This window comes from Blennius ocellaris (genome assembly GCF_963422515.1).
Source record: "Blennius ocellaris genome assembly, chromosome: 4".
Classification (NCBI taxonomy): domain Eukaryota; kingdom Metazoa; phylum Chordata; class Actinopteri; order Blenniiformes; family Blenniidae; genus Blennius; species Blennius ocellaris.
This window is the reverse complement of record NC_137653.1, coordinates 7,459,077-7,476,277: the sequence shown is the minus strand read 5'-3', so window position 1 is coordinate 7,476,277 and position 17,201 is coordinate 7,459,077. Positions and strand designations below refer to the sequence as shown.

Below are 17,201 nucleotides of genomic sequence, written 5' to 3'. Positions count from 1 at the left end.
GGCATATCTAAGCTAATGTGGTCAGAGAAAGTAGATACTGTTGTCCAATATCATCCATCACCCAATATTTTTCTCTTACAACTTTCAAGTTAATACCAGTTGGATATATTGTCCCCATTATGTCTTTTTTTATTATTTAAAAAAGGCTCTTAAAGGTTGCTTGCAGAAGATACAAACTTGATTGCCCAAAATTTTTTTTACAAAAATTAAATTATCCCACCAAAAATGAAATGCCTTTGGCAGCAAGTAGAACTGCGCAAGCAATCAATGGGATGGTTTTTACTTGCTTAAGGAAGCACATTCAACGTTGGCTTGTAAATGCATTCAGCTAGATCACTTTAAAGAAAGCAATGATTCAGGATGTTATGGTGGAACATGACAGTGGGATGGTGCCTCTAATCTTTGGCTTCAGTGTTTACATTAGAGCAAACAGTAAATCAGCTTTATTTGGCCTCTATTATCATGCTGGGACTCACCATTTACTATCACCTTGAGAGAAAGAGTCAGTGTCAAACCTTATGTTGCCCTTTACTTTTTGTTTAAACCATCCATCCATCGTCTCCCCCTCTCGCTGATGTCATCCATGGCAGCTTTGTTGGGAACAAAGCACACACACATGCAAAAGCCATCGGATATATAATAATGTCTTGTTAAGGTGGCAATAAGTTAATTACATAGTCAGTTATTGTATCAGGGACGTGTAAGTGCTCAGCTCCTGTTGCAGACCAAGAACAACAGTGACGGTAGTGAAACATTTCCGAAACATGAGCACAAAGGACAATATTGTATTACTTTTACAAAAAAACATTGTTCTAGCCTGTTTCAGAAAATACAATTAGCGAAATTAAATGAAAGTGATCCAGTAGACATAATGACAAATTGATAATTTAGGGCATTTTAGGAGACTGACAAGCTCAATCATCACACTTTGGTTTGGGCATCATACTTATATGTATATCATCCTCACATCCATAAATATCCCTTTCTATGGGTCCAATGCAAAACATTATCTAAAAACAGGAGTTATAAATTTGATTAAAAAAAACTGTAATTACATTTGGCTCTGCAGAGTTCCGCTTGTGCACATGCCAGAATAATTACATGACAATGAAGCTTCCATTACCGGTTCCAATTAATGAAATTATTCCCAACGTCTTCACCGAGCATGCCATATTAAAGCAGAATTAATTTCACCCTGACATAACAATTCAGCTGCTCTGTCGTCTCTGGTTGTGTTTATATTAATTCGTCAAACACCAACTTTTTCAAAAGGATATGCAGGTTCAAATTAATAGCTGAATGGAGGGCAAATAGACAATAAACAGGGGGGAGCTCTACCTATTAAATGTACTGAGCATTTCACTACAGCTGTGAAAAGAGATGAGATTCATTCCTGGTTGTTTGTTCCTTTGAGTCTTTTTGTTTATTGTTTTAATCGTTTTAACAGGATTTCTTCTTTTGTTTCATCATGAACAAACCGGAATTATATGAATGAAAAAAAATGGTATCATTCATATCCTTATGATACGGATGCTTTATTCAGAAGCTGGAGAGAATGAAGCAGAAAGCCAATTTTTTAATTATTATTATATTTGTATGAAATGAGATGGGAGGATGAAGGGGCAGAGGTGTAGGTACTAAGATTTTGATTGAAAATGACCAGTATTTTTAAAAAAAAAAGATCAGATGGGGACAACTAAGTCTGCACAGTGTCATGATACAGCAAATGAGGCCATGGTATAATATAATAGTGATATATTGGACAAATTCATGGATGTAGTGAAGGAGGACAAAGGTGAATCCATCCATTCATCCTCTATCCTACTGTAACATTTTGATGACATTTAATATTCGATAATTAAGATATTCACAAAAATTACCTTTGAAATAAATATTCGTTTATTCAGCATTAATGAGGCAACCATTGTCATTGTGGAAAAGAAATAGGAAACAACCAGTTTTACACTGAGAAATAAGCTCAATTGATTCCGATTTATTTATACCTTTGTTTTCCTCATCTTCAATGTTGCACATACTTCACATTCAGAAGCAGCTGAAAACTAAGTGCCTATAGAAAAAAAAAAAAAAAAGACAAGAACAGAGGATATTCTGGCTGTATCATGAGACAGCTATACACGACCATCACACCACCTAACCAGACCAATATCTCACTATCGTTGTCCAGTGCTCTCAATAATTTGGACATTTTTGCATTTCACAACATCAGATTTAAGTGATTAAATGGATATCAAGCTTTTTCAAAACATTCCTTTTGAATGGCGTATGTTGTGGTAGACAGATATGTTAAACTTCCTGGAAAGGAGTAATGTCACTGCTGGATTCATCATGTCTAGGATTTGCTTTTTCAACTTGTTAAAATTCCTCCTTCTGCCTCCATTAGCCTTTATGTGATTTTGTTTGTTTGCTTTTACCTGAATGTGGCCTGTAGACAGAACTGATCTTGTGACTCGCATACAAAAACAGGAATACTTCCTTGCTGAGGGCGTCAATGGTATCATTGTATTTAGGAAGTGTTTTCATTCAAGTAGTAATGACATGGAGACGTGTTGATAGGCCATTGCATTTCAATCTGCTGACAGGTTTTTCCTTGTCTTTTCAAAAAGGGAGTTGTGTTGGAATGAAGTGTGAATCATGTATGTATTCAGAATTTCAGCGATAGCCCAGTGACTATTTGCATGCTGGAAAAGATGCAAATTAATTCACTGACACGGAAGGAATTTTAATAAAAGTACAAAACAAAATTGGGGAGAAGAAATACATGTTCATTTCATAGTGAATATAAAACATATAAAGATATTTAGTCCCCTTCCCATTAAGATGTTTTAGTTATTGACAATGCCATTTTGATCATTATGTAATTTCTATTGAACATTTGTTTTTATCATAAAGTCTAACAGTTTTAGTGTCTTCTGTAATAAATATCTGACAGCTAAGTTTTATGGTCAAATTTCCATTTTGTGGTCCTCATTTAAAAGCATAAAAAAAACACCTTCCATAGACATGAAATGCACTTAAATCTGGCCAGGTGCCAAACTGAAGGCTGGATAGATGGATTCTCTCCCTTTTACTGTTTTAGGTCTCTGTTGTGTTTGGCTCAGAAGAGGACGCATAATGCCAAACACTGCCATCGGTGGAACAGGAGCTCATTTGAATTGCAACCAAAACGTCTGATTGATCAAAATAACAAAGTCCTTGAGACCAAAAGGAAAAAGAAAAGAGGTGCTGGGGAGTTTAAGCACACAGAACACATAGAAATAATGGCGAGCCACTGACACAGAAACACAGACAAACCAACAACAAGAACACAAACCAGACACTCAATATATACCCCAGCCATGCACCAGGTGAAGATGATCACACATTCAGGCACAGGTGAATTACATCAGGGCGAGCAACAGCAATTACACACGATGAGAGAAAGTCAAGAAACCTGAGACAACATGCATTGTAACATTACTCTCAGCGTCAAAAGGAGGATTGCAGATAACGATATAAACAAAGAATGTACAGATCACCAATGTTAATTATATAGTTTCGCTCATATTATTGTGTATGCTATAAAATGAATATGTATAACTGTTGCATGTCTTATAATCATTATGTCATTCACGCAACACGTCTGTTCTGCCTTTCATAGACAATGTCAGTGAAGACTGACAAGGTGGACAATAACAGGGTGAACGTTGGACTTTGAGTTACTCATCTTTGAAGGTGGCTGTATACTGTTTTGAAAAATTCCTGTATATATGACGAATAGATGACAGAGTGGACATGTTAAGTTTGACGAGATCCATGTTCAAACACGATTTAAATTATTGAGAACAAAAAAAAAAAAATGTTTTTAAAAATTGAATAAATACTCACAGTTGTTTCCAATAAAGAAAGGTTGATGATGACGTTACTCAGGAAATGAGCTTTGTTCTTAAAGAGCAAAAATCCCCAAAGAGACAGGGTGGACTTCAGGTACATGTGTAAAATATGAAATATTTGCATGAAAATAAGTTCAAAATGACAAAATTGGTGACAATAAAAACATAATGAAACCGGTTTTGCTTTGTTTTATTGAACCATTCATTTAACTGACTGAAGTGTAAAAAGTTACGCACCACTCAAAGAGCAGTGTGTATAAGTGTATAAGAGCAATAAAAACAAATTTCAAAAATGTTATTATTTTAAAACCCTAAACATATGTGTGTAAGTGTTTGCCAATTTATAATCAAGCCTCTGAATCTTATAATGTTGCAGTATAGTGTACGACAACAGCTGGAGTTTGTATCAGGACACCAAAGGCAATTCATGCTGATATTGTTCCTTCCATCAATTCACCCTCAGTTCTAATGCCGCTTACTTCACAAGCAATAAAGCAGATGTATCCACTATATCTCAGATCCGTTTTCATTGTTATGTCTGATACTCCTAGCACAAACAGTAAATCCCAGTGAACAAAACAGAAACTAAAAAAAATTTACAAAAAATAAAAAAATAAAAGTTAATGATCTGTTTGTTATTCCAATTTACAATTTCATCATGAGTGCTGAAATTAATCTTCACAAAGGCTTGTTTTGGCCCATGATTGACACCACTGAGCTTTGGACACAGGTTAAACTCCATGCTTTGATTTCCGTCCACACTGTCCCAAACAGGTGAGTGCATTCCAATTTATTAAGCTGGAACCACTGCATCTTGTCACTTACAGTGGGTTTTTACTAACTTTTCAGTCTGTTTTTACCGTTTTGTCTCTGAATGGCTGTTGTTTGGTTTTCAAAGCACTGTCACTGCAGCATGAGAGTTTTTTGGTCAGTTTCATGTAGCTTCTCTTTTCTTAAAAATAGATCAGCTGAACACTAACCACACAGTAATCCAGAATTCAAACAGCATAAATCCACCACAAGTAGTAAAATAAATTAAAAACACAGACATAGCCACCATCCATAAAATATCCACCTTAGCTAGGTTGCTAACTAATGTTTAGCCATTAAGGGGAAAAAGGGTTATTTACAGAATTCCCTGTGATCAGCTGGAGGATTAACATTGTTTTATTGATGTTATTGAATAAATGAAATTACTAGATTAATAAATCAAGAGTAAGCAGTTATGTTGTGTTCTTTCTCTTTCTTGTTTAGACAATGTTATATAATATGTCAGCATGTCCTGTACATTTATTCTTATTATTATTAATATAATTTATTATTATTATTATTATTAGTAGTAGTAGTAGTAGTAGTAGTAGTAGTAGTAGTAGTAATACTTTACTACAATTATGTTTATATAACCTGCATGATCCAGTGGAACTTGCCAATGGTTAGATGTATTTAAAAAAAATTATGTTTTCCGGTCTTCTACCCGAAAATAAAATGTTGTTGTTGAATCGGTTTGGGGGGAAAAAGAAAAGAAAACATTATCAGAGGGTGTCATCACAACTTGAAAAAAAAAACGTGTCATAGGACTTCCTGTAAAGATTGAAAGGAACGATAGATGGCACAGCACACTGAGGCTGAAACTCTAGTGTTGTTTTGCTCCTGCTTTCACCTTCAAGCATCAGTCAGAGAGGAGACACTATGGGTCCAGCAATGGTGATTTACACAGTGGTGGAGGTGTTCATCGGGGTCGGCTGCTGTCTGGGCAACATGCTGGTGATTTTGGCTCTTTGGACCAGTAAAAGTATTTACCAACCCACCTTCCGCCTGATCGTCTCCCTGGCTGTGGCAGACTTTCTGGTCGGCTGTGTGGCCATACCGATGGCTGTGCTGGTGGACGGACGAGTCCAGACTTCATTCCACTCTTGTCTCTTCATCAGCTGCGTGGTTATTCTCTTCACCCTGGTTTCAGTCTTGTGTCTCACAGCTATTGCTATTGACCGTTACCTGCGGGTGTATATCCCTCTCAGGTAAGAGTTTTTCTTGATTTTTAAACATCCAAACAGCCCAAATTGATATTCTGTGCATTATTATGTCAACTTCACAAACTCCTTATAGACTGCACACCACTGTAACAACTTAATGAGATCCCACATTGCATTTCTGACCTATGTCAGAACATCTGTCATCTATCATTACTTCTTTTTTTTGTTGTTGATAGGTACAAAAGGACCATAACATTGAAACATTCTCGTCTTGCGGTTGCAGCATGTTGGCTTGTTGCAGTACCTCTGAGTTTCACTCCCATGTTTGGATGGTACAACCACAAAACCTTATCTGAGTCTGCCAATTCTACAATCGTCTGCCAGTTTATTGCCGTGATCCCCATGTCATACCTGGTTTACTTCAACTTCTTCCTCTGTACCTTAACACCGCTGCTGGTGATGACTGTCCTCTACAGCTGTGTCTTCTACACTATTCGAGGAAACCTTCGAGGTAAACCAGGCAACAGTACTCAAAAACAGTCGGAGACCTACTTAAAGAAGGAGAAACAGCTGGCTGGGTCTCTGTCTCTGGTCATGGTCTTGTTCGCAATATGCTGGATCCCTCTCCACATCATGAACTGCATGACTTACTTTGGAGAGGAGAACGACGTACCAATACCAGCTATTTATGTTGGCATCCTGTTTTCTCATGCAAACTCTGCTGTAAACCCAGTTGTGTATGCCTTCAAAATAGAAAAAATCAGGGAAGCCTATATGAAGATCTGGAGACGCTTCACTTCTTGTACACCAGATAATCAAGGATTTCAGATAAGCCAGTCAACAGAAAACAATCTGAGCAGTAACTTGAACAGTGTGACCAACAACTGAGAAAGGACTTTTTTTCCCCCATTAATATGCTTCATTTATTCCCAACCGGCAATTTTGACTGACTGTTAACAATCAATTGTTTGTAAAGCATGTTGCATGTAAATACGTTGTATAATGTAAAAGATACTTTTTTATTTGAAGTTGATATATGTGTGCTTACAGTAAACATGTCTCGTCACAAGCACTGAACGATTTGTTATGGTGTGAATGTCTCTTTCTACAAGCGGGTGATTGCATTTCTGTCTATATTGCAGATACCTTGTCTCAAAGGAAATGACAACTTCCACATTTCCATCAAGCTTTAGCTTTTACACCAAGTTTCATATCACTGTTTCTTTTTTGGTTTCTGTTCATGTTCCCGTTCTTTGTGTTCATTTTGACTAAACTACAATCTTAGTGAAAATTGCTCAGTTGTTCTTTAAATAACACATTTCAACACTGTGCATATGTACAGTATGAATGAGTGCAATACGTGATGCTCTATTCAATGATGCAATCTAGAAAATAGCAGGAATAATTACTTGAAACTTTATATTTCACCCGACTGTGGAAGGATTTGGTAACCCAGCTTTTTAAAACCATCCAAACACCATTGAAAAAACAGTGATGTTTATTCCCACAGTGACACAAAATACAACCATACTACAGAGAAAACATTAAACCTTTCAAATTAAATTTGTTATCAAAGAGCACATAGATAAAAAAAAAATGGTGTTCTTTCTGTTGCATTTTGTATTGATAGGTTAAACTGGTGAATAGAGCTGGCATGGTGGTGTATATTTGAGCTCAGTTACATCATAGAAAGGATATTCAGGTTTTAACCTGGTCTGGAGAGTTTTTTTCTGCTTGGAGCTTTTCTGTTTTCTATGAGAATGCATGAGGCTGCAATTTGAATGATATGTTTGATTAATTGGCGCAGCTTGATCGACTGTATTTATGCACGTGTATGTAATGTATGATAGCCAACCTCTGTCTTATTCTGTGATGTATTGGCAATGTGACTTGAACATTCTCTGCCTCTTTCACTACAGCTCACATAAGTCATCATCAATTTGACTAAAAACCATGCATTTGAATTGTGAGAGGATGCTGGAGTCGCTGGAGGAAATCCACTCAAATATTGGATTGGATATGATTTAGATAATGTACCTCAATATTGTAGTTGTATAAGTCATAAGTTGGCAAGGTTGTGGTTGGTTTTAGTGGCTTGTATAATTTCCCCATAGTGTGAGTTTCCCTTCCTCTTTTAGACTCAATGGACAAATCTGCTTTCTTGATTTGCAGGCATTATCTCTTTTAGCATCGATGTCTGAATAATTTGGTGAAACAATACAGAACAAAAATGTGTCTTCTTTACCGTTAAAATTCTGTACACGTTGCCGGAAAACTCTGGAAGTACACAATAGAGGATCCAGATCGTCCCAAAAGTAATTATATCATTTAACCACAAGATGGCATCACTGTGGCTTCTTCATCCGCGAGAATCATCCAAGCACTCATTGTACCTCTCAAGGAAGGTAATAGACTGTATAGTTAACACCTGAGTAGGATTTACTCCATCCCACAAACTATACAACCTACTACCTCACCTTGCAAGGCTCAACCTCACGCACAAATCCTTTGACAAAAGACAGACTGTGGTCTTTAATCTTTTTACTTGAAAGTTGACAGAGTAGACCAGGAACAGCATAGCTTGTCCTTTGTCTTCTGCAGTTGTCTCTCCACGGGTTGATTATCTTGTCTGAAAGTGTCCTAGTCTGCGTGGCTTCCTTTGTGCTCGTCGGCTTCAGCATCGCAGCAGATTAACCTGTTTCCTCAGGAAAGACAGTAGATTGTATAGTTATCTCAAAAGGAGGACTTAAACCCCACAACTATTCAATCTACTACCTCAGCCTTAAGGACAGAGAGTATTGCAGGTGGTCATGGTGGAAACCTGTCGGTGGAACTGTTGGACACAGACAAAGGGGATAATGACTTCATTGTTGTGAATTCATCCGGCACAAACAGTTGCAGAGAGAGAAATAAAAGGTACAAGATAAGATGTTACCAAATCTACTGTCGTCACTCAATTCAAGTACATGTTTTTTTCTTGTGAGGCACATTATATTTTTCTCAGCCGTGACTAAATTCACAATTTAAAACTTGCACTAATCATCTTTAATGTCAGTTGCGTTTTTTTTGTTTGTGCAGAACCGAACTTCAAGGCACAGTTCAATGTCTCCTCATTCAATTCAACCTCACAACAATGCAAAGGAATTTTTTGTAGGTTATTTGCTAGATGGTAACTTTTTTTTTTTCTCAACTTTTTCACTCGCAACAAAAAAGACAGAGAGATTACAGCTATGTTCCAGATGAGCTGGAAATTAGTAAAAGAAAGTCTGCTTTCTCAATGGCCTCAACAGTTAATGTAATGCACGTCTGGAGCAGTGAATTGTTCAGCTCAGCAAGGTAAAAAGCACTTCACTTCAGAAAAGAAAATTGGCTGGCGATGAAGGGAAAGATTGTCACAAATTATTTCTTTTTTCACCCTAAAAGTTGGCTTGGTTCTTTCTGTACAGGAATCCAGACATGTGGAATTGCAATGTTAAAGTTTAATCGAATCTCTTCCCAATTTGGACCTTTCCGTCCCCACAGCCAGAATTTAAAGCAAAGCAAAGCAGGAAAAACTGAAAATAGGCAGTACCTCAGCCATATAAGGGAGTGTGGCTCAGCCTGTTCCAAATCGTGTCAATAATTTACATTCGTTATTTATCTTTTACCAGGTGTTATTTCAAACTATGTTGAGAGCAATTGAAAAAAAAATGTTGGTGTTGATTATCACAAATGCCAAAACCGTCCCGTCAGTTGTATTTTTGCATGAGTTGTTTTAATAGAGGATTGGAGGGTCTGACTTTGTAAAATTGCCCTCTTTGCTCAGTGTGAAAGCCACTTCAAGTCCATTGAAAACAAAGTCTTGTTTACTGTGCCAGCTCCACTCTGGGACACAGGCGGAGTAAAGCTGTCCAAGTCCAGACAGAACCATGCTTTGGCGGACATGTCTAAGCCCAGACACTGTTGTGGTAGACAACGACTGTCCATCCATGTGAAGGCGAGGATGCTTTGCATAAATTAGCATGTGAACCATGGTGGCTGAAAAGCGGCTGGTCTGTTCATTAACATTCTGAATTCCTCTTTGGCCCAATTAATGTCGACGGTGATTGAAATGTTTTGGCAGGCTTTACAGCCGCGGTGGCAGGGCGTGCTCACGGTGGGTGGGGGGGTAGGGGGTGGGGGGGAGGCACAAGGGCATGAGAGAGCAAGAGGCCTAAACTGAGATGTTGAATTAAGTAGACAGTAAACGGTATCAAACCCTTTTACTGGCTGGAGTGAAAACAAGAATCACTTCCAGTTTCCTTACAAGAAATGTCTACAAACAACATTTGCTCTGGTGTACAGCGAGGACTGATCTTCTACTTGTAGAAACATTTATTTGTGACAATTGCAACCTTCGTTTGATTTAAACTAATGTAATATAATGTGATTTACAAAAGAGGTAGGACAGAACCAGTAACACTCTAAAGTTTTTTTTACGTTTTACATTTTGGACATTTAGTCTGTGAACCTTTCAGTCAGCGTTGTAGGACAACGTGATGCACATCTGTTTTTAAGCTTAATCCTACGTGTCCATATTGTCCTTTTAGATATCAGGAGTCAGATGAACACATTTGCCCTACTACTGCAAGAAGTTGTAAACAATTGGAATACATGAGATAGATTATTCAGCATGAAGTGCAGAAATCAGTTTTCTATTCCCCTCTTCTTTCCTACCACCGGAAGAGGTAATTTGACTAATCAACCCACAAGCTGTGATGGTAAGAAAATGGCAACCCTGCTTTTGATTAATAATTTCAACTGAACGCTTAATCGGACAAAATGTACATGGCCATCAACGTATCACGTGAAAGATTATCCATTATGTTCAGTGCAGCTCGTCTTACAAAAGAAAATATTCAACTTAATAAAGATAACTCTTTTGCAAATTGCTCTAGAGTCAAACAACCGAGTAGTCAACGAACGAAGGCATGAAAATATACCCATCATAAACTGGCGCTCGTCCACGATGATCGGCGGAATACGGGGGACGACTGTGAGGGAAAGGACTGAGGTTGGTTCTCTTATGCGGCTCTCCCCAATATTTGGTGCCAAGAAATAGGCATTGTGTGCCTGCCAAGCTGCTTCTCAATGAGACAAAAGTGGATGATGTCGTGGATGCAGCATGGCAGAGCCCATCACCGAGGGTGGGGGGAGGAGAGTGTTGCCAGTCAAGCAATGAGAGGATGCCATGTCAGGAAAGGGGTATGATACCAGAAAATAAGGTACGGTGACGTTGCTTACATGCCAGAGGTTCAGCACGGTGTGCACTCATTCAGAGAAAGCTCTATTCCATAAGAAGACTTTGTGCATATGTCAGACAAGTGTTATGTTTGGGAACCGGATGTCTTTATGTGCGGAGCATCCTGATCCCGGTTAATAAACCCCAGTCAACGTCTTCACATATTCTGTTACTTCGTTATCATCAGTTCACTCAATGAATCATTCTCCTCTCTCAGAAGGTTTGATTTTCATTATCTTTACTGGTCAGAGAAAGGCAAGCAACAAAGAACCAGATGATATAAAAAAAAAAAAACTCTTTCCAGAAATGACTCCAAATGATTAGTTAATTTTTGGTTCAGGTCTTAGTGGATACAATTTTTTCCTCCCGAAAGGAATCTGTCCTCGACGCTGTGAACAACCAAACAACAGTGTTGAAAATGTCCCTCTGCTGTCCTTCAGACTATCATCAGCTGAAACCTTCGGAGAAGAACTAGTCCTTTAAAAGTGTTTGCCTCAACATCCTTTGAGAATTAATTAGGTGAGTTTTGAAATCATATGAAAGCTACTGTGGCATTGACATGATGTTTTAACTAAGGAAGGACAGTGAGTCTCTATACAGTAAATACATTTAAAGCAAGTTATTGCAACAAATTATGACTGTGTTTACTTTTAATCTGAGCAGTTTTTTCATAATTATCTTAAATAGCACTAACTGGCCTCCAAAGTGTTGCAAAAAATATAATAAAGTTCAGATGAGATGAAGCAGAAATTCTGGAAATAAAACATTTTGATATAATTCCACCATTCTCAAATATCTCGGCCTTCAGCCTTTTATATTTAGTTTCTTACACTTCTGTCATATATGGTGATATCCTCTCAATCCCACTTTAAGACTTAGTGCCACTGGTGTGCCACATGAATCTGAGGTTTCTTGCTGCTTTTGCTGAAAATTAAAATGCTTCAAGTGGTAGTCTCTATGAAGCAGCTGCTGGATCATGTGGTGTTTATGGTTAGCAAACACCGTGGCAAACAGGACGCGCTGAATGTGTGTATGCTGTGTGACCTGATAAAACCAACAGTCACAAAGAGACTTTGATCCTGGCAAGTACAGAGTCACTCCAACCAAGGGGAGGAGAGAAGCACAAATAGCAGAGGATATGGCTTCCCAAACAACATGTCATCAAGCAGCACAGCAAGTTCATCTGAGGAGAACTTTTTTTTTTATTGTTGTTTTGGGGGGGGTGAGTTCCTTTTATTCCTCTATGCCCATCCTCCCAGCTCCCTCCCACTTTCTTCTTCATTTACCCTTACTGTACAGTACAGTAGGTAATCGTTGCTGTTTATAACCCCTTTTAATAAAATCTAGACTCTAATAGCACACAAATGTACGCATGCATGATAACATGCTCGTCATAAGTTGAACTCATACAGAAGTGTAACCTTCAAAGTTAAAAGAAAGAAGATTTTTTTGTTCAATTTGAACACTGGTGTCAATTTTTGTAATTCATGCAGTTAAAATGGACCTAAAACCCATTAAATCTGATCCCGCGTGTAAAATTATATTATGTATAGAGCAGTGCCTCCAAACAGAGGGATCTGGTTCATACTGGTTTTTGTACAGGTCTATGAAACAGCAGCTTCTGGAATTATTCGCTCTTACTGTACGACACAACATTGTAAAATCCTCATTACACTGGTGTAAGCTTGGTTTTCATTTTTATGGTTAACCAAAAAAAAAAAGGTGAACCGTAGGCACAGTACAGCTGGGAAATGTTTTGTGTCTCCTTTGGCTGCAGCTTTTATGCACCTATGTAGCATGCCTGCAACACACGGACTCAAAAGCTTAATAAAAAAAAGGGCAAATAGCCTTTTATGACAAAGAATTTCCTGTTAGTAGCAGGATGCGATAAACACTTCTTGTCTGATCTGTTTGTTTAAGTGGCTTATGTTACAGTTTTTTCAAGCTATGACTACAACAACATGCTATCTTTTTGAAACAGCTAACCCCATCATGGATCAACTATTTAATTTAGCCCAATGAATGATTTATAGTTGACTTCCACGGAAACACACTTCTCACAACAGTTCATCTTTACCAGTGATTTCATCATTATTATTGTACCCCACTAAACAAACAACAGTGGATCCCAGTCAAACAGAAATGTTGGACATTAAAGCGCTGTTTGCAAGCAAAGCAGACACGTGTACAGTGTGAAGGAGACAATGAAAGAAGAAAAAAGTTCAAGTGCGGCAGATTGAAATAAAGGGAAACTTCATAGGAATATCAAGACCCAAAGCAGAATCGTAAATAAGAAATACCTGAGTTTTTGGTTTTTGTCAAGATCGGGTTAGTGTTCACCCGCAGGCCATGGTGGTTGGCGAGAGAGGAAAAAAAAAAAGGCGGGTTAGAAAGGAGACAACAATACATTTCCACATCGCTCTCTTTCGCCTGCAAGATGAGGGAAAGGCGGAGTGGTGTACCAGCAAGCAACCCCACTCGAACAGGGGCTGGAGCCTGGGAGCAGTTTTTTGGGCCATGCCCTTCTCTCCCTCTCCCTGCCCACTTTTGCCCCACTGCCAAGAGGGATGGCCAGCACGGAGAACAGGAGGCAGGAAAAGAAATCATGAAGTCACAGCATTTTGCTTACAAACACACAATCCCAAACCTCAACATCCATCAGAGTAAACCCGAGGTGAAGTTGGAATCGACCAAATAAACTGCCAACATACAGTCACGTGTCAAAGAGACGTCTCAATTGACTCCACGATCAGAAAACAACAGAAAGAGACAAGCTTGGGTAAAGTAGTCAGAATTAAGTACTTACATGCTGTGTTGGCATTGTGGTGACAGCTATATCAACAGTTGGCCAAACAATGCTGTGCCAGATTATCCTGAAACATTTCACTGTACATGAGTTAAAGTATTCTAATGAGAGCTGTGCAGTCAAGCCTTTTGTCAGCAGTTGGCATCATTCCCAGGTAGTACATGCCTCACAATTCCCATTTTCACCAGTCACTCCCAGCGCCTTTAGTCGTTTCTGCACCTGCCTGTGTTTTTATTCAGACTTAGTGCAAAGCGGAGACAACAACCATCACCCATGAGGTTGTGATTTTACTTTGATTTGAGGCCGTAAGTGGAAATCACTGTTTACTGTGTCAACATAGCATGCCAAATGAGTGGTCTGGGATGTTTACCACAGTGGATCATCAAGTGACAAACCATGTCACAGAGCTCTGGAGCAAAATGAGGGCCAACAGAAACAGTCTGTCTTGGTAATGACGCAAATCCAAAGTGGTGTTTCAAGTTTCCTCCTTGAAAAATTGAAATTATTGAGGTAATCCAGTGTTTTAGTCCTTCATAGAGTGCAATGCTTTTATGTTCAAAGGCCACAGAGTGCCCAAGACACTCATTAGTATCTTTCCTCAGGCAATATCCAAGACAGCTTGCTGTGTGACGTCATTAGACTGTTTTCTAAGCAATTATTTCCATACTTGTTCTTAAAAATCCTTTTTCTCCACATGCAGTCTTCTTTCCCGAAGCTTTTAGCTGGTATTCCTGAATAATTTGCGCATTGGGAAAACACACAAAAATAGTGTTTTGTTGTCGTATCAGGCAGTCCGAAGAAGGGGAGCGAAGAGCAATGGAGCTGAAAACTCCTGGTACAAATCTCACTCTGTGTCTCTCCCTTCCCGTTCGTGAGCTCCAAGCCTGTAAAAGTTTCAGCTGCACAGATTTGGACCTCCCTCCATTGGCAGCGATTCAAAAGAGTACTGCCTGTTTCAGAAAAACGACAAGGACAGCTCCGTGACGGGAGCGTTGCCTTTTTGCACTCTCCCGCCACCCTGTCGTTCTCTCTCTCTCTCTCTCTCTCTCTCTCTCTCTCTCTCTCTCTCTCTCTCTCTCTCTCACCCGGAGTAGTCACTGCGTTCATGACTCGTATTCTGCAGCCATGGTGAATGTCAGCTAATGCAGGCACAGTCCTTTCGGCATCCATTCGTTTGTTAGAGATCCACAATAGTTTGGATCGCTCCAGAAACCCTGGTCTCTGTCACAGACACTCATGAAATAGGAAATACAAACTCCAGCACTGTTTCCTGGATTCTCCGTCCTCCATTTCAGATGAGCATTGAGCTCTCATGAGACTCGGCGCTGCTTATGTTACAGTTCACGCAAGCTTCTTGCTGTTATTCTTTTTTTTTCTCTCTGGCAGTGTGGCTCACATAATCTTATCTTTGTTGCTTCCTCCTAGATACTTTCCAGCTTTTCAACTATCCTTTATCCATGCAAATTTCACAAAGAAGAATACTGTTGGCAGTTGTAGGAAGTATGCAAATAAAAACATTACGGTCACACCTCAGAAGGTCAAACGTACGCACATTAGTAATATACCCTTGAGCAGTCTCATATTTGAAGGGTAATCTGCCAAAGGTTGTTGTTTTGCTTGACTCACTGAAAGCCCTCATTGTGTAGGTGTCATTTGTAGCAGATTAATGGATGATACTACTTCACTGAGGCCAAACATAAACTGATTTTATAGATTTCTTGACATTTTAACTCAAACACTATCACCTTCCCAAAATGAGCACTTACAAAATATTGGATGTGAACACTGAACTCAATGTACACCTGCATACTTCTTTATCAGTACTCTAAATACACACCACTCACTGTTTACATCGCTAGCTATACACTGTAAAGATGTAAAGATGACATAACCAGGCTGTAAAATGTATGCGAGGAACCACTGAATGGGTTCCTCCCAGATTTGATCATTCAGGTGGACAGACGTATATAAATTCGAATTTATGACTCAGTTAAGCAAAGCTTAAAATTCCTTCATAGTTTTTGATTAATTCGATATTTGTTATTAGGAAACAGGCAATTTGCTCAAATAAATCAGTTACATTGTTGCCACATGTCAGTGTTTCACTTGAAACGAATAACCAACAATATATATGTGTTTGTTTTGTGAAACAATAGAGAATGTGCTAAAAAGTAAATACTCCCATTTGTAAAATCCCTGATTGTCTTTCTTTCCAAGTCTGAAGTTTACCATGAGTATGCCACAATCCCTGATGAGTTAGCTGCATTGTTCTGGACAAACCCAACTTACAGCACATCTCAAGCCCTCTGAAACACATTGATTTTTTTAATTATGTTTCAGAGAAAGCACAAAAGCCTTTTTTAGCGATTACAAACTGAAACCATTCATATGTAACGAGAACTTTAGAATGATTTGAATTAAATATTGTCAGCTGGGTTGTATCCGTGCTCTTTTTACATCCAGCAAGGACGTAATATAATCAACAGCACATGTTTCTTTGTCTGTCTGTATGCCTAGTTTTAGGTCTCAATGCACACAGGCTTCAAACTAGGCCTGCAATGGGTTCAAATCTTTTGAGAAAAGAGTACTGTGTGTTCAACGGGTGAAGGTGTGTGTGGGCCCACACAACAGTTTGTGATCTTTTGTTTATCTCTTATTGATGAAACTGGCATTTCAACAGTGTTTACAGTTAGTCTACCATAATCCACACGGGAAAAAATGAAAAAAATAGGATCCAGTTTTAGTTGTTGATGTAGTGATTCAATACTTTTCTGAAGGAAATTCGTTATTACACTCAAACATGTATTTCCAGCAATTAAATGTCACGTAATGTACTCGGGTTTGTTAACATCTTGAGTTCACAGAAACTCCCGAGGGATTCTCGAGGGATTGTGTCACAAGATCCCTTTGTATACTTGGGAGATCTCAATTCTTTCACGGTCGCGATTCTCTCCTGCAGAGACTGCTGAAGGCAAAGGAGTACTCTTACTGCGCATGCTCATATGTTCCCCCTCCCTTCCATTGAAAGTAGTGCTTCTGCTCATCTGCCTGTAAATAAACATGGCCGACCCATAGTGGTATGACTCCTGGTCCATATTCGAGTTTTCTGGTCCATATCAATAGTTTGATAGTTGAGACTCACCCCTGATAGCATCCGATTCGTCATCAGTCCATAAGAATGTCAGGTTCTTTTGATTTCGTTCCAGTTTGTAGCGTATTGTTTTCTGAACATGTCTGTGTGGTTCCATTATAAAAACAAGCAAGAGTGTCGT

General features: G+C 38.7%; 1 protein-coding gene across 1 annotated transcript; it reads left to right on the top strand.

The window, feature by feature from the left end:
• Positions 1 to 5,579: 5,579 nt before the first annotated feature.
• LOC308129442 (adenosine receptor A3-like) lies at positions 5,580 to 6,751 on the top strand (the record flags this gene model as incomplete). Its single annotated transcript, XM_080495384.1, has 2 exons — positions 5,580 to 5,908; positions 6,100 to 6,751. The coding sequence occupies 2 exons, from the start codon at positions 5,580 to 5,582 to the stop codon at positions 6,749 to 6,751; spliced, it is 981 nt and encodes a 326-aa protein (XP_080351510.1).
• Between the last annotated feature and the right edge of the window lie 10,450 nt (positions 6,752 to 17,201).